This window comes from Bos grunniens, chromosome 6, assembly GCF_055505025.1.
Source record: "Bos grunniens cultivar Pamir isolate PY7600 chromosome 6, Bosgru_T2T1.0, whole genome shotgun sequence".
NCBI lineage: Eukaryota > Metazoa > Chordata > Mammalia > Artiodactyla > Bovidae > Bos > Bos grunniens.
The window spans coordinates 26080179-26100975 of NC_141170.1; the positions used below are offsets into that span (position 1 = coordinate 26080179).

At 43.2% G+C, this 20797-nt stretch overlaps 1 protein-coding gene across 10 annotated transcripts in view; it reads right to left on the minus strand.

Moving 5' to 3' along the window:
• Nucleotides 1-20797, minus strand: part of SHROOM3 (shroom family member 3) — a 331538-nt gene that overhangs the window by 37765 nt on the left and 272976 nt on the right. For all 10 annotated transcript variants that reach the window (XM_086405211.1, XM_086405210.1, XM_086405217.1 and 7 more), the window contains 2 exons: nt 20254-20385; nt 3255-3386 (listed from right to left, as the gene is read on the minus strand). In XM_086405211.1, coding sequence (XP_086261337.1) covers nt 3255-3386; nt 20254-20385 — 264 coding nt within the window. The remainder of the gene's footprint in view (nt 1-3254; nt 3387-20253; nt 20386-20797) is intronic.

Genomic DNA, 20797 nt, shown 5'->3' on the forward strand with positions numbered 1-20797 from the left:
AAATACTACTTTTTGATGTCTTGCTCAGTCTTGCACTCTCAATAACTAAAAATTATCTCAGACATAGTAGGTATTCCATACATATTTGTTAGAGGAATGAATCAATGAGCATGTACTGGTTCTTTAGTATTGTGATGGTGTTATTTCAGCCTCTTGGGAGGGGACTAGACTACAGGATTTTTTGGAGGTTTTTCCTAAAGTACTATGTACTTTAGAAGTCCTAATACTTTAGGACCATTGTGAGATTTCTGTAGGACAGCAGAAGGACAGTGACAAGGATCTGAGAGAAAGCAGCTGGAACACAGTTGCAGTGAAATTTCAGATCTGAGCCAGTTTGCAGGCAGTGAAAATTACATATCTTCTGTCTCTTTGAACGTCTCTCTCCCTCTCTCCTGCCCCTCCCCATCCCTTGAGCTCCCTCTCCTTTTCCTGCTTCTTAATGAGAAACAGATCCACATATTTAGGACGAGGCTGTGTGAACGCTGTCACAGGGATGCTGCCCACCAGACCACTAGATGCCACTGTGCCCCTCAGAAATGTACCAGGAGAGCTTCTCCAGCTACAGCTGCCAAAGGGCAGCCCTTATGAGCAGAACTCAGAGCTGCGAACCCAAGGCATGGAATGAACAGACCACAGGATGCTCTGAGCTGGGGTAGAAGAAAATCCACATGGATGTGTCATTTTGGGGTAACCCAAGCTTTCCTTTCTCCTCCTGTACCCCCACCCAGAGCTTTTGTGTTGACAGTCATTGTGTCAGGGAAGGCTGCTCCGAAGCTTGCATTAGAGGGCAGAGTGGTAGGTCCAGTGCAGGCTCCATCTGCCTAAACCCCTCTGGAGGGTGGGATGAGGAAGAAACAGCAAGTGGAAAAGCAGAGCCTGTAGAGTATTGCATTTCTGATGTCAACACTGCGACTCTCCTGGGGCCTCTGGAAGCTCACCATAGTTACTGTGGGCAGTGACTCTAGGCACCAATTGCAATTGTCTTATTTCTGTCTTCAGCCCAGTGTATATTTAGGTCATAGTATGACTTCAGATTTAAGGGCCTCCTAAGGTTAATGGGCTTCCCTGCTGGCTCAGTGGTAAATAATCCGCCTGCAATGCAGGAGACCTGGGTTTGATCCCTGGTTTGGGAAGATCCCTTGGAGAAGGGAATGGCTACCCACTCCGGAATTCTTGCCTGGAGAATTCCATGGACAGAGGAGCTTGGCAGGCTCCAATATGGGGTCTGACATGCAGTCGCAAACAGTGGGACACAACTTAGCAACTGAACATCAACAAAGGTTAGTGGTTAGGAGGGGTACCCTGTTAATACTCCTGCATTTTATAAATGTGTACTGGTTCATGCCATTAACCTCGTTCATTATTATGTTTCACTGTGTCTCTGACAAGTTTTCAGCCTTAATTATTATAATTACTTTTCATAATTACTGAGTGCTCACTATGTTCCAGGAACTACACTGTCTTACATCTTACTTTGTTTAATCCTCACTATGATCCAATGAGATATATATTATTAATTTCATTTTACAGACAAAGAAACCAAGATCAAAGCGGTTAAGTGCTTTGCTCAACCTTATGCAGTAGGTAATGAAACTGAGATTGAAACTGAGGTCTGATTTATAAGCCCAAGTACCTCACCATCTGGTGTCACTTCCACAGCTGGGCCCCCGCATCTAACCTAAAAGCCTGTAACACGGCCATGCCCACAGAGCAAAAGCACTGTGCCTCCACGTGAGCCCTGCTGGGGCTGTGTTCCTGGAGCACACAGGGCTCAGACGGTGAAATTTTTTCAGGGTTATGGGGAGCGCTGTGGGCAAGGGAAAGGAATGTCTGTAACAAGGAGGGCGATCAAAAAGTATCCTAACAGGCCATGCCCACCAGTCAGAGCTCTAGGATTTATTTGGCCCTTGATCTGAGCAGACGTGGGTCATGGGGATTCTGAGTCTCGGCCTCACCAAATGTGTAGCCACCATCTGTTTGTTAAGTCATCCTTCCAGCAACATCCTCCCCTCCCTGATACTGACCAGCATTTTGTGCCTGGCCACTCAGTTGTGTCCGACTCTTTATGATCCCATGGACTGTAGCCTACCAAATTCCCTGTCCATGGAATTATCCAGGCAAGAATACTGGAGTGGGTTGCCACTTCCTTCTGCAGGGGATCTTCCCAACCCAGGAACTGAATCAGCGTATCCTGTGTCTCCTGCATTGGCAGGCGGATTGTTTACCACTGGCACCACCTGGGAAGCCCTCCTGCCTCACTACTAATAACCTATATCCAAGTACTTCCAAAAAGTGGTAAGCAACAGGGCCTGCCTCCCTGGCTTCAGGAGATGGACTCCAATTTGCATGGCTCCAAGTCTGAAGTAAATGCAGGGGTGTCCTGACTTCATTCTTTAATAGGTCTGGGGCGGGGGGCGGGTCAAGCTTGGCTCCCTTCTCCTCAGTCCCCTTCAATTGTGTCAGGTCTGATTACTGTAATAAATCCCTTCTCCTGCATCACTCGTGATGGCTCTGCTTTTTCCAGACTGGACCTTGACTGCTGGAGCAATAAGACAAGCAGAAGAAAGATGACTCATACAGCTAGTATAGAGGAAGTACATGAGGTTATGGGCAATGGCTTTGAAACCTGGCTTGGATTTGATTCATGACTCAGGTACTGAGCAGATGTTTGAGCCTGGACAAACCCATCTCTCCAGCTTCAACATCCTGTCCTATGAAATGGAGTCAAGAAGACTATATCTGTTTCAAAGGTGCATACGAAGGACCGCATGAGATGATGTACATACTGAACAGTCCTCAGTGTGTTAACTGCTTTGACTGGAGCTAAGTTGGATAACTGGCTTTAACAGAGAGAGAAAAACCAAGTGGGAAGTTCAAACACTGAATTAAACCATTCAGATAAAAAATAGATACCTATTTGACTAAAAGGATGTGAAGCATCAAGGGAGGGAGCCCTCCGTTTTTCTGCTATAGTGCTATAGTGTGTAATTGAGAAATGTCTGATTGAGGATCAATAAACCCCATAAATATCTCAAATGGCTAGTCATTGTTCAAAATAACCCTGGCCTCTCTCCACGCTAGTCTAGCCCAGAAGGTGATGACTCATATGCACGTCAGGGCTTTTAAGACGATGCGGATAGTGGGTAGAGAGACTTAATACTTGGGGTGAGTAAAAGAAAACAATCCTTTCTGGGAACAGAGCATTTGAAAGCAAACCGCACCCCCACCCCCAGGTCTCAGCTGTGGTCACTTACCTGGAATGGTAGCTCTGGGGCCAAGGCGTGCCAATCGTGCCCTGAGATATCTGCATCATGCTGGCATCGGGTTGGTTCTCCCCAAGTTTGGTCGAGTGCCAAGAATGAGGCCGGCCTGCAGGTTCAGTGCGTCTGGGGAGAGACAGCACCCGAACGCCCGTGTTAGGAGCAGTCGCCACTGATCTCTTCACCAGTGAGATTTATGGACTTGGAAGCAGAGACTGCTGTGTCTCAGAGATGGAACACAGTCGAGTAAATACTGGAAAACATCTTACTGTTCATTTCTCTTACTAACCATTGTTTTTTTTTCTGCTTTATTATTATTTTTATTTTCCTTTTCATTTCGACATGATTTCAGTTACATACAAATATTGCAAACTTAAAGAATTCATGCATAAACCCTTGTGCCCTGTTGAGAGTGCAAACTGGTGCAGCCACTATGGAAAACAGTATGGCGTTTCCTTAAAAAAAATTTAAAATAGAGCTATGATAGGATCCAGCAATCCCACAACTGGGTATTTATCCAAAGAAACTGAAATCAGGATCTTAAAGGGGTATCTGTACTCCCGTGTTCACTGCAGCATTACTCATAATAGCCAAGATATCCCCTAAGTACACACAGAACTGACAAAGCTGAAGGGGAGAAGTGGGTGTTCTTCAGACTGCACGGCTGGAGGTTGAATTTGGTAGGGAGGATTACACTATTGTACAAGTTCAGAGTCAGAGAGTGGCTGAACTTTATTTTTGACAAAAAAAAAAAAAAAAGCGAGATGTTTACCACTGACTTCAGGGATTTCTAGACTGAAATCTCAATGGTGAGAAGAGAGGAGGTACCCTGAAGTAGCATGGAGCTACCCAGGCTTAATATCAGCTGGTACACCTCCTTCAGGAAGGAGCAGACATCTTGCTGAAAGTTCTGAATCAGACTCTGAAGCAGGAAAGGCGGCTGTGCAGAGAACAGTGAAGATCAGTGGAACTGTCTCATCTAGATTAAGTGAAAAAAAATTATCTATGTGCTTTTAAAGACAACAGTAGGCTCTCTTTTAAATCAGGGGTCCCAGACCCTGAGGCCATGGACTGGTTACTGGTCCGTGACCTGTTAGGAGCCAGGCCACATGGCAGGTGGTGAGCGGCGTGTGAAGAAGCGAAGCTTCACCTGTGTTTACAGCTGCTCCCCACTGCTTGCATTACAGTCTGATTCTGCATTACGGTGAGCTGTGCAATTATTTCACTATGTATCATAATGGAATAGTCATAGAAATAAAGTACACAATAAATGCAATGTGCTGGAATCATCCTGAAACCATCCCTGACCCCCAATTACTTGGGGAAAAACTGTCTTCCACAAAACTGGTCCCTGGTGCCAAAAAGGTTGGGAACTGCTGTTTTCAATCTAAGCTGTCCAGACTGCTCTTCAATTTCCTTCCCTTTCATTCGAGGGGCATCCACAGACACTTTCTACATGGCAGCCATTACGCTGGCACTCAGGTTACAAAGTATCATTAGACGCAAATAGCTCACAGAGTAGTAGAAGTGACAGCCAAGCAGAGCACTGTAATACACTGAGACGGGGTCCCTAATAGAGATGTGTACAAGGTGCTCGGTGAACTCAGGAGAGGGAGTCACTGGGGGTTTCACAGTTAACTAAGCCATGAAAGATTTCTCCAGATGGAAGGGGATGGGAAATGGAAGGGAAGCACATCCAGGTAGAAGAGACAGCATGGCAGATGCATGAAAATACAGAAGAACGTGGTACAAACAGCTTACATAAGTGGAGACTAGATGATGAGTGAGGGGGAGGCAGCAGATGAAGATGAAGAGGATCCAGATCTCAGCCGGCCTCACTGAAGGCAACAGACAGTACCCTATGGAACTGGAGGCCACTGAAGAACCTTAGCCAAGGAGGGCCATGTTCAAATTTGAGTTTCAGGAAGATACTGCCAATAATGAAAATAAATTTGAGACAGAGAGAGGATTGGAGGCTACTGGACTGGCCACGGTAAGAGATTAAATAAAGACCCAGCACTAAGGCAGGAGCAGTGAACTTAAACAGACAACAGATCTAATGCCTAGCCTAGTGAGCACCTGGATGTGGCTGGCACAGAAGAGTACAGTCCAGGAGGAAGGATGGCCTTTACGTTTGTAGCCTGAGCTAGAATGGTAATATTCCTCACCTATATAAAGAACTGTGAGATGAGGGGCGGGAACAGAGTGCGGAAGGAGGGAGACAGTGGGGTGTGCAATGTGAGGTGCCTGCGGGGTTGCAATGGGGGACAGGAGGCAGTGGCAGCTACAGGACTGGCGTCTGGGCTAAAGGTAGAAACTGAGGAGGCACGAAACACATGGCCTTTGAGAAAAGATGAGCTGCTTGGGCAGAGCGCCTAGGAGACTGAAAGGAAGTCCCTTAAAGATAGGCCTCTGAGAACTGTCCCAATTTGGGGGTGGAAGGGGGCTGGAGGGGGCTATCAAGAGGCTTCCAGAGGAGCAGGAGGAAAACCAGGAGGGCGTGGGAATTTCACAGAATCCCCCAGTGAGAGGGTGGGGAGAGCAAGGAACTGCCAAGCATCCCAACTGCTACAGAGAGGCTAGTCTGATGCCGGTGCCTGCAAGTGCCCTTGACTTGATGGCTGATAAGTCTCTGCGATGGAATGACAGGGAAGAGGCCTGAGCAGGATCAGGTAAGAGGTGAGTGAAGGAGTCCGTCAAGGCTGTATACTGTCACCCTGCTTATTTAACTTCTATGCAGAGGACATCATGAGAAACGCTGGGCTGGAAGAAGCACAAGCTGGAATCAAGATTGCTGGGAGAAATATCAATAACCTCAGATATGCAGATGACACCACCCTTATGGCAGAAAGTGAAGAACTAAAAAGTCTCTTGATGAAAGTGAAAGAGGAGAGTGAAAAAGTTGGCTTAAAACTCAACATTCAGAAAACGAAGATTATGGCATCTGGCCCCATCACTTCATGGGAAATAGATGGGGAAACAGTGGAAACAGTGTCAGACTTTATTTTGGGGGGCTCCAAAATCACTGCAGATGCTGACTGCAGCCATGAAATTAAAAGACGCTTACTCCTTGGAAGGAAAGTTATGAACAACATAGACAGCATATTCAAAAGCAGAGACATTACTTTGCCAACAAAGGTCCGTCTAGTCAAGGCTATGGTTTTTCCTGTGGTCATGTATGGATGTGAGAGTTGGACTGTGAAGAAAGCTGAGCGCCGAAGAATTGATGCTTTTGAACTGTGGTGTTGGAGAAGACTCTTGAGAATCCCTTGGACTACAAGGAGATCCAACCGGTCCATCCTAAAGGAGATCAGTCCTGGGTGTTTATTGGAAGGACTGATGCTGAGGCTGAAACTCCAATACTTTGGCCATCTCATGCGAAGAGTTGACTCACTGGAAAAGACCTTGATGCTGGGAGGGACTGGGGGCAGGAGAAGAAGGGGACGACAGGGTGAGATGGCTGGATGGCATCACCGACTAGATGGACATGAGTTTGGGAGAACTCCAGGAGTTGGTGATGTACAGGGAGGCCTGGCGTGCTGCAATTCATGGGGTCGCAAAGAGTCAGACACAACTGAGCGACTGAACTGAACTGAAGAGGTGAGTGAGAGAGAAAACGGATATAGCAATGGGAGGTAATTCTTTAAAGAACTTGGCTCTAAAGGAGATAAAGAGGGTGGTAGCTAGAAGGCTGGGGCTTCCTTAGTGGCTCAGGGTCAATGCAAGAGGCATGGGTTCGATCCCTGGTTGGGAAGATCGCCTGGAGAAGGGAATGGCTACTCACTCCAGGATTCTTGCCTGGAGAATTCCATGGACAGTGGAGCCTGGCAGGCTACAGTCCATGAGTTACAAAGGGTCAGACACGACTGAACAGAACAGCTAGAAGGCTAGAAGGGGGCCAGGGAGTGTTATTGCTCTTTTATTTTAAATGATGAGAAGTACGAGCAAGTCTATATGAGACAGAGAATGGATGTATGTGCAGCTGAAGAGAGGCTGCCGCTCCTTAAGACTCATGAGGAAATAGGAAAGGACGGCATTCCAGAGCACACGAAGGGCATGAAGGACATGAAAAGCATGACTTCATGTGGAAGAGAAGCCAGATCCATTGGGATGAGAAAGGAGGAGGTCAGGTGGTGCTCATATGAAAGAGGGTGGGAGGACAGCTGAAAGGACTGAACTTCACACCCACTGTCCTCTAGAGGGACGAGTGAGAGGCTCGATGCGGTGGGTGGGGATCAAGGGGCATGACAGGTGAGGACTGAAGTGCTGAAACTGCACTAATGATATTGAAAAGATTTAATAACTAAGATAGGTTCTCTGCTCTTAAGCTTACATTCGGGGGGGGGGGTACCAAATGAAGTATTTCTCTAATACATAATAAACTATAAAGAAATAATTCTTACAGTAAAGATAAAGTGCCCAAGACTTGCAGTGCCAAGACAGGACACTCACTTGGGAAGATGCTTCTCCAGAGTAGACTGCAGAGGTTGGCTGTTTGCCTTGGATTAGGGGTGGGAGTTTCCCTTGTGGCTCAGCTGGTAAAGAATCCACCTGCAGTGTGGCAGACCTGGATTTGATCCCTGGGTTGGGAAGATCCCCTGGAGAAGGGGAAGGCTACCCACTCCAATATTCCAGCCTGGAGAAATCCATGAACTATATAGTCCACGGGGTCACAAAGAGTTGGACAGGACTGAGCAACTTTGACTTTCAGGGATGGAAGTGTGTGTGGGGAGGATGCGTAGATTTCATCACAGTTGTAACACATTAAGAACAGGATGCTTGTGAAACAAACAAATCGATAGGTCCTGAAAAACACAGCCCTTTCATTTGGATACAGAACATATGTTGGGAGGTTTCAGAGATAAATCTGTTTTACAATAGTCTTCCAAAATATGCAATTTAGAGATGACATGAGGAAAAAGAACAATGAAAAAGATGACCAAAATACAGCCCACCAACATTCAGTCTGAATAAAGAGCAATTTGGTAACATTCAGCAAGACAATTTTTAAGTAACATATTCATCAAAAGACTGAAACACAACCTAAATGCTTATCAACAGCAGACCAGTTAAGTCAGTGTGGTACCTCCATACAATGGAAGATGCATGTAGTCATTGAAAGAACTATACATGTTGACTTGGAAATAGCTCCAAAATATATGGTAAAAGAAACAAAATTAAGACACAAAACTGTGCATACAGTATGCTGCTGAACATGGGGGAAAACATACTTCTGTTTATTAATGTAAAGAATATTTCTGGAAGAATTCTTGAGAAACTAGAACCAATCAATGACTGCCTCTGGGGAGAAACATTTATTTTTCAGGTATTTCCTTTTGTAACTTTTGAATTGTATACCATGTACATGTGTTACCTATTAAAAAGCCAAGTATTAACAACTCATTTTTAAAATAAAATTCACTGTACCTGGAGATAACCAAAAAAGTCGAACAGCTGTTTACTGACCTTTTCAATGATGCAAGTAATTTAATAAGCATTCCTAAAGAGCACAGCGTGCTTTACCTTTTAGGATCACTTTGATCTTAAAGAAGATAAGCAAATATTTTCCTAAAGCACATTACATCATGAGCATATCAATAAGAGTCAGAGGACCATTTAATTTTAAAATTGAGCAAACTAAGTTTTGTGTGTGGGTGTAATTCAAACAAAGTCCTTGTGTTGCATTCCTAACCACAAACAAGGAAGCTTCATTGCGTGGGATGGGTAGGCTGATGAAACTGGAACTAGGCAAGTGACATAATGTCCTTCTTAGATGATTTTGTCCTAACACACAGAGAGATTTGAATGCAAAGCGTGTTTTGGAGAAATTTACAATAAACTAGTTGATGTCTCTCGAGCAGTATTCACTCATCTCCTTCCATGTGCCTTCTACCTTGCTGGGACTGTGGTTTTCGTTCAATTTAATTCAGACTTAAACTGAAGAAAGTAGGGGAAACCACGAGGCCATTCAGGTATGACCTAAATCAAATCCCTTATGATTATACAGTGGAAGTGACAAATAGATTCAAAGGATTAGATCTGATAGAGTGCCTGAAGAACTATGGACAGAGATTTGTAACACTGTACAGGAGGCAGTGACCAAAACTATCCCAAAGAAAAAGAAATGCAAGAGAGCAAAGAGGTTGTCTGAGGAGGCCTTACAAATAGCTGAGAAAAGAAGAGAAGTGAAAGGCAAAGGAGAAAGGGAAAGAATTACCCAACTGAATGCAGAATTCCAAAGAACAGCAAGGAGAGATAAGAAAGCCTTCTTAAGTGAACAATGCAAAGAAATAGAAGAAAACAACAGAATGGGAAAGACTAGGGATCGCTTCAAGAAAATAAGAGATACCAAGGGAACATTCCATGCAAAGATGGGTACAATAAAGGACAGAAACAGCAAGGACCTAACAGAAGCAGAAGAGATTAAGAAGAGGTGGCAAGGATACATAGAAGAACAACTCAAAAAAGGGATTAATGATCCAGATAACAACGATGGTGTGGTCATTCCGGAGTGTGAAGTCAAGTGGGCCTTAGGAAGCATTACTAGGAACAAAGCTAGTTGAGATTATGGAATTCCAGCTGAGCTATTCAAATCCTAAAAGATGATGTTGTTAAAGTGCTGCACTCTATATGCCAGCAAATTTGAAAAACTCGGCAGTGGCCACAGGACTGGAAAAGGTCAGTTTTCATTGAAATCCTGAAGAAGGGCAATGCCAAAGAATGCTCAAACTAACACACAGTTTCCCTCTTTGCATATGCTAGCAAGGTAATGCTCAAAATCCTTCAAGCCAGGCTTCAACAGTATGTGAGCGGAGAACTTCCAGAAGTACAAGCTAGATTTAGAAAAAGCAGAGGAACCAGAGATCAAATTGCCAATATCCACTGGACCATAGAAAAAGAGAATTCCAGAAAAACATCCACTTCTGCTTCATTGACTATGCTAAAGTCTTTGACTGTGGGGATCACAACAAACTGTGGAAAATTCTTAAAGAGATGGAGATACCAGGCCACCTAACCTGCCTCTAGAGAAACCTGTATGCTGGTCAAGAAGCAATTGTTAGAACCAGACATAAAACAATGGACTGGTTCCAGATTGGGAAAGGAGTACATCAAGGCTGTATATTGTCACCCTGCTTCTGCTTATTTAACTTATATGCAGAGTACATCACGCAAAATGCCAGCCTGGATGAAGCACAAATTGGAATCAAGATTGGTGGGAGAAATATCAATAACCTCAGATACACAGATGGCAGAAAGTAAAGAGGAACTAAATAGTCTCTTGATGAAGGTAAAAGAGGAGAGTGAAAAAGCTTGCTTGAAACTTAATATTCAAAAAACTAAGATCATGGAATCCAGTCCCATCACTTCATGGCAAATAGATGGGGAGACAATGGATACAGTGGCAGATTTTATTTTCTTGGGCTCCAAAATCACTACAGATGGTGATTGCAGCCATGAAATCAAAAGACAGTTGTTCTTGGGAGAAAAGTTATGACAAACCTAGACAGTGTATTCAAAAGCAGAGACATCACTTTGCTGACAAAGGTCTGTCTTGTCAAACCTATGGTTTTTCCAGTAGTCATGTATGGATGTGAGAGCTAGATCATAAAGAAGGCTGAGCGCCAAAGAATGATGCTTTCAAACTATGGTGCTGGAGAAGACTCTTGAGAGTCCCTTGGACTGCAAGGAGACTAAACCAGTAAATCCTAAAGGAAATGAATCCTGAATATTCACTGCAAGGACTGATGCTGAAGCTCCAATACTTTGGCCACCTGATGTAAAGAGCCGACTCACTGGGAAAAAACCCTGATGCTGGAAAAGATTGAGGACAGGCAAAGAGGGCAACAGAAGGTAAGATGGTTGGATGGCATCGCTGACTCAATGGACATGAATTGGAGCAAACTCTGGGAGACAGTGAAGGACCAGGGAAGCCTGGAGTGCTGCAGACCCCTCTTTGGGGTCGCCAAGAGTTGGACACGACTGAGTGACTGAACACCACCACCACCTTAATGTAGTACAACTGGACCTCAGGGAGGTCACAGATGGCCTCAAGGAGTTTATAATCCTACTGGGGAGCCTTGAATGGGCGAAAAAATATTAAACAGCATCAGAATATTACTCATTCACTCAAAAAATACTTCGGTGCCAACTGAGTGCCAAATATCATTCTGGGCATTTTCTCATGTAACCTTTATGCTCTATGATGTAGGACACTTATGAAGTCTTACTCTTCCTCCCAGCCCTCTCCACCCATTTCTCTTCTCCCTCCATCTAATCTCTGTGGTTAATTTCTTATCTATCTTTTCTAGTGATTTGTTATGCAAATACAAACAGAAACAGATCTCTTTCACTCCCTTCACAATAGGAAAGTTATATGGTGCTCTGCTGCTGCTTTTTAGTTGCTCAGTCATGCCAACTCTTTGCGACCCTATAGACTGTAGCCCACCAGACACCTCTGCCAGGCAAGAATACTGGGGTGGGCTGCCATTTCCTATGCCAGTGGACCTTTCTGCCCCAGTGGATCTTTCCACCCCAGGGATCGAACCTGTGTCTCCTGCAGCTCCTGCACTGGCAGGCGGATTCTTTACCACTGAGCCACTGCAATTTGGTAGTTATTGCTAAATTGCTCCTTTTATGCTTTAAAGGGGAGACAAATAACATGAATAATTAAATGTCACTGTGCAAGTGATTCTTAGAGGAGATCATATCTTCTTTAGTATAGAAGAATAGATTATTTGTATTTGAACAAAAATGCCTTTTCAGGCATTTCCAGTTTATGGGAAAATGATGTACCTCAAACACGAAACCCATCATCTTCCAAAATGTTAAAAAAAAAAAAAAAAAGGTGGTAATTGTTCTTTGGCAAAGGCACTGCTTTTGAGATATCCTTTAGCCCTTTTCAGCATCCCTCACCTCTAGTTTCTGTGACTACCGGGCTCCTCAAAGCTATACTTCAGATTTTTTGGATTCAAAGAAAAATCTAACAAGCAAACCTTTCCAAGGCTTTCATAATTGCCTAACCTCTGTGTCTTTAAAAAGTGGCTCAGTGGGTAGAAAGGTATGCGTTAGGTAATATAACCCCATAGCAACACACAGTCCTTTCTGGAAAGAGAAGTTCTTTTTAAATGTCACATCCTGATAATATGCCCTGGGGACTTTTGGCTTTGGCAACTGAATCACAAGTAAGAGTGAAGTCTAACATCTAAAATTTGCATAAAAAGTAAAAGCAGGATCTTTTCTTGTAAGAAGCTTTACCCCATTCTTCCACACCTGTTCCAACATCCTCTCACTACTAGTTTATCTCCTCCTCACCCTTCATTTTGAAACATTTTTAAGCTTAAATTTTATTGATGACCACACAAAACTATTACCATAAAAAAAAAGGGACTAGCCATGGGGGTGGGTCGGTGTTTCTCACTTAGTCACCAGTGGGTGATAATGCTGAAACGTCTTTTCTCACTATGCCCTCTTTCTTTCGTCCTCCCCTCAACTCTGACATCTACAGAGAAATCAGAAGTCAACTCTCCTTCCCACACTTCACAGTCTGCCCATAAGCGATGGCAGAGGTTGACACTAACAGGATCTTTGTTCTGTAACAGCATTCATCTTTGTTTTTCTTTGCCTTTCAAATACAACTACAGTATAATAGCATAGAATACATAGATAAGCATAAGCTCTAATTAACAACAGTTTCTTCTTCGCAACTCTCAACTTGGAACTAGACATGTTTTTGTTGGAGGAAGGAAGGAGGAACTGGTTTTTACTGATTTCTTCAGATATCAGACACTACAAGTTAAATTTTTTCTTCCCTACTTCTTCTTTGTGCCATAGAATATGTTTAAAGGGTACCCTTTACATCAAATACCAACCAAGCTATTTCCAAAGCAAGCTAATTCATTTTTATCCAGTGCTAAAGTATGAATTAAATTTCATTTGGCAAAACAAGGAAAGAGGGTTTTTGGTGTGTGTAAGGTAGAAGCCTTATCTTTTGGTAGTGATTTTTTTCTAAACACCATTCAATTAAAAAAATAAAAGAAAGAAATGCTCCGCAAATCTCCGACACTGAAGACACGATTCTCTTCTGGAGCAAGTGTTATGCATTGTATTAGGTTTTTCTCTTCTCTATACCAGTTTCTCTTCATTTAGAGGAAGAAGACACAAATGAGGAATTAAAGGCAACAATAAAACAAACGAAAGAATAGAAAGCATTAATTTTAGATAAGAACCTTAATCAATGGTCAAAAGAAGGATCTATATTTTAAAATCATTCCAGGAAAGAATGTTCATTAAATTTTTCAGATATTATTGAAACTAGAATGAAGAGAATAATGAAAGTTTTAAGGCAAAGAGGCTGAAAACTTTATGAACACTTGCTCCAGCCCTTCAGTTCCTACTTGCTAACATTTCCACGATAAATTTTACAACAAGGAGGAATTTCATTGCTACCACCATTCACACATAACCTGACACTCTGGGGAGAAAATAATAAAACTTGGAAGAATGCTCTCTCTTATTCACCTTTAAGTGAAAGAATGCCAAATAAAACTTGAAAAACCAGCCCTGGATCCTTCTCTCTCTATACTTGCTTTATAATCTAAGCAGTTCATTTTCCTTTTTACCTTTTACATGGTACAATAATAAAAATAAATAAATATTCAAGTCACATTGAGATCCAGGACAAGACCACAACCGGTGCAGCCACCTGTTCTTTGCCATATCATATTTTCTTTCAAGTAGAAGCATCCCTGAGGCAAAGCACTGGCACAGCTCTGAATAAAATTTTCGAATCAAAGACTGTATAAGGATACAAGCTGAATTTGAATTATTGTGAATAAAGGAAAAGATAGTCAAATATTTACGCCTTCCATTGTGATGGATGTCAATAAGGGCCACTCAAACAACCTCAATAAACACTTCTTTCATGCAAACTCAAAGTTAAAGGAGAAGACTATGCCTTTCCTTTAAAACTTTAAAGTTGCAGGTTCCTTTTCTTTATACAAATGTTGGCAAAGAGAATAGAGAACTTGGTTACAAGTACATAGATAAGTAGCCATTCCTTGTGAGAAACAGAAATTATTACTCTGAAATTCCCTGGGGAAATGGGGAAGCAAAACCACGAAGTTACACAACACAAAGCAATTGCTAACTTGAAAAAGATAAAAATCACTCTAAACACATACATCATAAGAAATACAGTGACTGTACACGTCGGAGAGGGAATGACTGAAAATTCCCACACAGGACTATTGATAGTACACGGAATAATCAGAGGTGCTCAAATAATGAGAACTTACATGACAATTTAGAGAAATGGGCTTAAACTTAATACAATATAGCACAACATCAATAGACACCTGTGAAAGGCTTGTCAGCTGAGAATCCTGCAATGCAAGATTCTAAATCTCACTCTAACATAACCGTGGGCTTACCTTGTGGCAAAGAGAAACATTCTAGATAACAATCCTCTGGCCACCTGCATGTCATACTCAGGAGTGGGATAAAAAGCCATTGCACTCTACTACTGCTCTTTCTGCTTCTTCTGGGGCTGCCACGGCTCCTCAGTGATGCCAGCATCTCCCATCAGACAGCTTGAACCACCCAGAACTCACTAAGCTTCATGCAAGTGGGAGGGACTCATTTCCAGCCACCTCTGTAAATTGCCAATTAAAACTCAATTCCTGCTCTCTAAGAGGGAAGAAGAGAAACTGACCCTTAGTAACTTCTGAGAAGAACCAGCATCTTAGACAGCAGCACGCAGCTCAGGAATGCCAGAATTCTATTCTGTGGGCAGGAGGAGGAGAGGAGGAAGGAAAACCATCTGCTGATAAAATGCATCACACTGTACTCAGGAAGTTTCCTTTTTAATTGATCTTCTCTGAACCCGAGCCCTCCTCCACATCCAAAAATGCCACTGTCTGCAAAAATGCGTGTTAATGGCGTTAAGCTTCCCACAGTTTGGGAGCCTAGTGAAGGAGGTCCTATACCAAACATCCACTGAGGTTTCCTGAGACACACTGATGGGGACAGAACTCACTGCCAGTGGAAGTGTAAAGTACCTGCTGAGCTAAACTTGCTGCCCAAATGAGAAGGAATAAAGAGTCAAAGCCTGAGTTTCTACGGCCCATTCATCTCAACAGAGCACATATCACCATGTATGGCAAGTGAAGTGAACTCGCTCAGTCGTGCCCGACTCTTTGCGACCCCGTGGACTGTAGCCCGCCAGGCTCCTCTGTCCACGGGATTCTCCAGGCAAGAATACTGGAGTGGGTTGCCATTCCCTTCTACAGGGGAATCTTCCCAACCCAGGAATCGAACCCATGTCTCCCGCATGGCAGGCAGGTGCTTTATCCTCTGAGCCACCAGGGAACTTTCACTTTCATGTATGGTAATAAGCACTTACTAATTAGATGAGACGGTCATTACAATGATGATGGTGACTGGTGGTGGAAGGTGAGGAGGGGACAAGACGTTTATGGAGAAAGCACTGGCTTGGAAAATCTTGGGTTTTAAGCTGGAACATTTTGTCTCTTGAACTAACTCACTGGACTACTCTAGCCTGAGGCTTGACAGAATTTAGGTAGAAGTTCTGCCAAGATAAGTTAGATTATAGGATTCCTACTGACAGGTTGGACAAGAGAATTCGGGATCCAACCAGGAAAAGAATAGGACTGGATCTGTGAGAATATTAACCCCTGGACCACTAAGAGCTTCACTTTCTCTCTAACTTGATGATTTAGCGGGTCCCTATATATACCTGGAAGGAGGGAGTTTTTGTTATTTCTCTTATAAACAAGCAAGAAAATCATTTCTATTTCTCCATGAAAAAGGAGCTATCTATATATCCATGACCCCCTCGACCTGGAATTGGCTCATGACATAATCCCAGCCCTCTTCAATTTCCAAATTGGTGTAGGCTTCCACAGCCTGTCAAGAATTAGACTTGCTCACTGTCCACTACTAACCTTCCACCTCAAAACCTGTAGACTCCTAAGATGATCAGCACATCATTTCTGCTCTCTCTAAAGACATCAGTGTTTCACCCCTTCCCCTGTTTCAAAACAGGACTTAGCAAAGAGATCAAACCAATCAATCCTAAAAGGAAGCAACCCTGAATATTCATTGGAAGGACTAATGCTGAAGCTGAAGCTCCAATACTCTAGCCACTTGATGTGAAGAGCCAACTCACTGGAAAAGACCCTGATGCTGACAAAGATTGAGGTCAGAAAGAGAAGTGGGTGGCAGAGGGTGAGATGGTTAGGTAGCATCACTGACTCAATGGACATGAATTTGAGCAAACTCTGGGAGAGAGTGAAGGACAGGGAAGCCCAGCGTGCTGCAGTCCCTGGGGTCACAAAGAGTCAAACACGACGGAGCGACTGAACAACAGACCACAGCCAACTTGAAAGAACTCTTAATGGCCAAAGCTGGAACAAGTTGAACAATAAAATAAATAACCCACAGAGTAAAATAATATGAAGGAGTTCTTACTTATACAGATAGTCAAATAAATAAATAAATGGAGGAAAAGAGCTCTTCCTTACAGAAGACATCTAATTAATAAAGGTAGAAGGAATGAAGGAAACAGACTCATCTTTAGAACATTACAGTAATAATTGTCACAGGCAATATCCATTGACAGATGCTAAAAATCAGTGGGAGATAGTTTGAGGAGAAACAATCTTTGCAGAGCCTCAAAACTACCTCCCTGCTACTGAAGATATGTGTCAACTGCAAGGAGACCAACAATGACTTTACAGTGAAGAAACCTCACCTTTAACCAGGAAACAAAGGTTAACATCACCAGTAATAACACATATTGACACCACGTAACATTGGAAATGACCCACTAAAAAGGACACATCATTTCTGTGGTATTCTTGCCGAAAATGCTTAACCTCTATCCAACCATGAGACACCACCAGACAAACCGAAATAGAAAACATTCGACAAAACAATGGGTCCATACTCTTCACAAAGTGTCAAGGTCATAAAAGATGAGGAAAGACCGAGGAAGTATTGTGGATTCAAGAAGACTAAAGGAACATGACAATTAAAGACAGTGTGGGATCCTGCATGGAAAAAGGACACTGGGAGGACGGGTAGGGGAGGTGATATCTGACTAAAGTCCATCAAGGGTTATAGTCTGTAGTTCCAAGTACTACACCAACACTAAGTCCTTCGTTTTGATATTTACATTGTGGTTTTACAAGATATTAACATTACAGAAAGCCGGGTGATGGGTGGATAGAAAACCTCTGTACTATTTTCACAGCTTTTCTGTGAGTCTAAAATTATTTCAAAATAAAAAGTAAAAAGCAAAACAGGCAGGATTTGAGATCTGAATAAACTGGATGAGAACCAGACCAATTTCCAGGTTCAGTCCTACATCAGTAAAACGTGGGTTGCAGAGATCTAAGAGCATAGGAAAGAATATGGGTGGACTATTGTAGGGGCTTACGATATACCTGTGGAGATAAGATACATACACATGTGAAATCCTTAGAGGACAAGTAGAGTAAAAATTCCGGCCAACAGGACATGAGCAGGCATGACCTTTTCAAAAGGAAAAAGTCTATCTGCTCCCTTCCAGTCTCCCTTCATACAGACCCACCATCATGAGCCAGTTTTGACCATGAAGATGACGGCAACCCCAGCTTATTTCGAAGATAATCTCTTCATGGTTATAAGCACAGTCTCTGCATGGTTAGGACACCACCTAGATATACATTTAGGTTTGTCTGTTTTATCCAGCTGTTAAGGGTTGTTTTATGAAACACTTCAATTGTTTCAAACTCAAACCCAGGTCTGTGTGATCCCACTGTTCACGTTCTCAGCCCCCATTTAGTCTCAGTTCTACCTGCCTTCATCTACCTGTTGAAAGGCCCCACAATTACCCGCAAGTGTCTGATGGCAGAAACTTAGAGGAGTCACACTCTTTAATCTCTTCTCCCACCCTCACCTGTTCTTGATATGTCTCCTAAATTCATCTCAAATCTGTCTCATCACCTCTTGCTAAGTTCCAGTCTTGATCATTGTCTGCTCAGGCCAGTAACTTCCTAACTACGACTTTCTGGCCTGAAATCCTTCAACACTGATGCTACATTAACCTACACATCTCATTGAGTCTCGTGAAATAAAAGGCTCTGATCCTCTACATTCTGAAGATCCTAGGAGGCTGAAGGGAATAGAGATAACCCTAGGGCTTCTGTTTCTTTGGGCTGTCCCTGGGCTAACCTTACACCAGCGGCTTCTCTCATAGACGGAGGCCTCTGCACATCTCGGCCTGTCCTCATTTGGTATGTTCAAACTGCTTTTGAATCTTTTTTTCAAACGAAACCTTACAAAGAATCCTCATATAAACATCAGATACAAATATTGTTTGATTATATAAAATATATTTTATGTATAGTTGCATATTCATAAAATGGGTCACTGAATAAACCTAAATTTATGTTTATTTATAATCCAAGCTCACACATCTACATGAAAGAACTGCCCCTAAAATGAAATCAGGATAACTGACAGCAATGATAACTGATATACTGAGTGCTTATGATGGGCTGGGTTTTATGTGCATCAGCACTTTCAATCCTCTCAGCAACTGAATGGAGAAGATTAGTAATTAAACACATTTTACATATTGGAAACAGAACTTAAATAACTTGCCTGCAGTTATATATATATAGATACATTTTTTTATTGCTTATGGTTGCTTTACAATGCTGTGTTAGTTTCTGCTGTACAGCAAAGTGAATCACATACACATACGTATATCCCCCCTTTTTGGATTTCCTTCCCATTTAGGTCACCAGAGAGGACTGAGTATAGTTCCTCATGGAGGTTCTCAATAGTTATCTATTTTATACGTGCGTGCACACGTGCAAAGTCACTTCAGTTGTGTCTGATTCTTTGTGACCGTATGGACTGTAGCCTACCACGCTCCTCTGTCAATGGGGATTCTCCAGGCAAGAATACTGGAGTGGGTTGCCATGCCCTCCTCCAGGGGATCTTCCCGACCCAGGGATTGAACACATGTCTCTTATGTCTCCTTCGCTGACAGGCAGGTTCCTTACCCCTAGGCACCACCTGGGAAGCCCAATCTCCCAATCCATCCCACCCCATCCTCTTTGCCCCTGCATTATATATTAAATGGCAGAATTAAGATGTGAATTCCGGTAGACTGATTCCATGGACCCCATCTTACTATATTATACTGCCTTTCATGCTGGCACACAGACTTACATGACAGTGACGAAAAGGATAAGAATGAGAACATCATCAATATACCAGCACCTAATATTTACTTCACCCGACAATGAGCAGGCTCTGTGCTAAGTGCTTTGAATATCTCATCTCCTTGAATCCCCACAACTGTCCTATGAAGTAGGCTGTTATGCTAACTGCTGAGTGGAGTCGGTGTGAGCTCAAACTGTCTGAATTTGAACACACCACCTCCTAACTAGATGCCTTTACACTTGTGCAAACCTCACAGCACTGGGGTGAGAATCTGATGAGGTACGCAAAGCCCTAGGACACAGGAAGCACAGATAAGTACTTACAAATTTTCATTAGGCCAACTTTGTAATCTCAGGACATTTCTCAATTAGAGAAATTTTCAATGAGTATCAGCTCAAAGATGAATCCACCTTGTACAATGTAACACATGAGTCATTTCCAAAGTGTAGGACATTGGCCCATCTCTTTGAGAGTTTTTAATTAGTTTTAAAAACAGCTGTGAATGTATTTTTTAGATATTTGCATCAAATGATTTGAGGGACCCCTCAGATTACCTGCCAGGAACCTGATGCTTCTTCAGAACCTAGTTTGGAAACTGTCATCAGGATAGTTATCCTTCTGAATTCCGAGCTTCTGCCTGACCTCCTCACCTCTCTCTCTCTCATCTGTATTCGTGACCAGCCTTGGCCCTCATTCCCTCTTACCGCAGCCAAGTCCCTCTTCCAGACCACTCAACAAGGTCCTCCGTGCCTCTTACCTGTGCTTCAGCCGAGGTTTAACCCCTCCTGACCATGCTACTTTTCTGTGCTGGGGGTCAGAGGTGAGGTGCTCTGGGCCGAATGAGTCAGAGGTGCCAGTGTCTGCAGGGCCCAGGTCTGCATGTGCATCTCTAGAGAAAAGAGGAAAACAAGAAGTTGAGTGTGGTGGTGTTCACGGGCAGGGTGGATAAACAAATCCAACATGGACAAGGTATGAGAATTCACTGTGGAGCTGGCGCGGAGCAGCGCAGCTGAGCGTAGAGGTCTAAGCCTGCACCCACCCAGGTACTCTGTACTGGTGGGGGTTGTCACCTCCCCTATCTGTGTTTCTACAATAAGCAATAAGGTGTACTTCCCAATCTCAGATTTCTAGATTTTTCCAACCAAGCAGGGAGAAAGACTCTTTTGACCATTATGAAGAAGAACCCACCTATAATTCAGGATCTGCAGTGAATAAGTGAAAAACTTGAACTCACTGAAGGAGGTGGTTTCCTGAGACAAGTTTTTGCTGCCTCCCGACCCAGGGTAACTGGAAGGACAGCA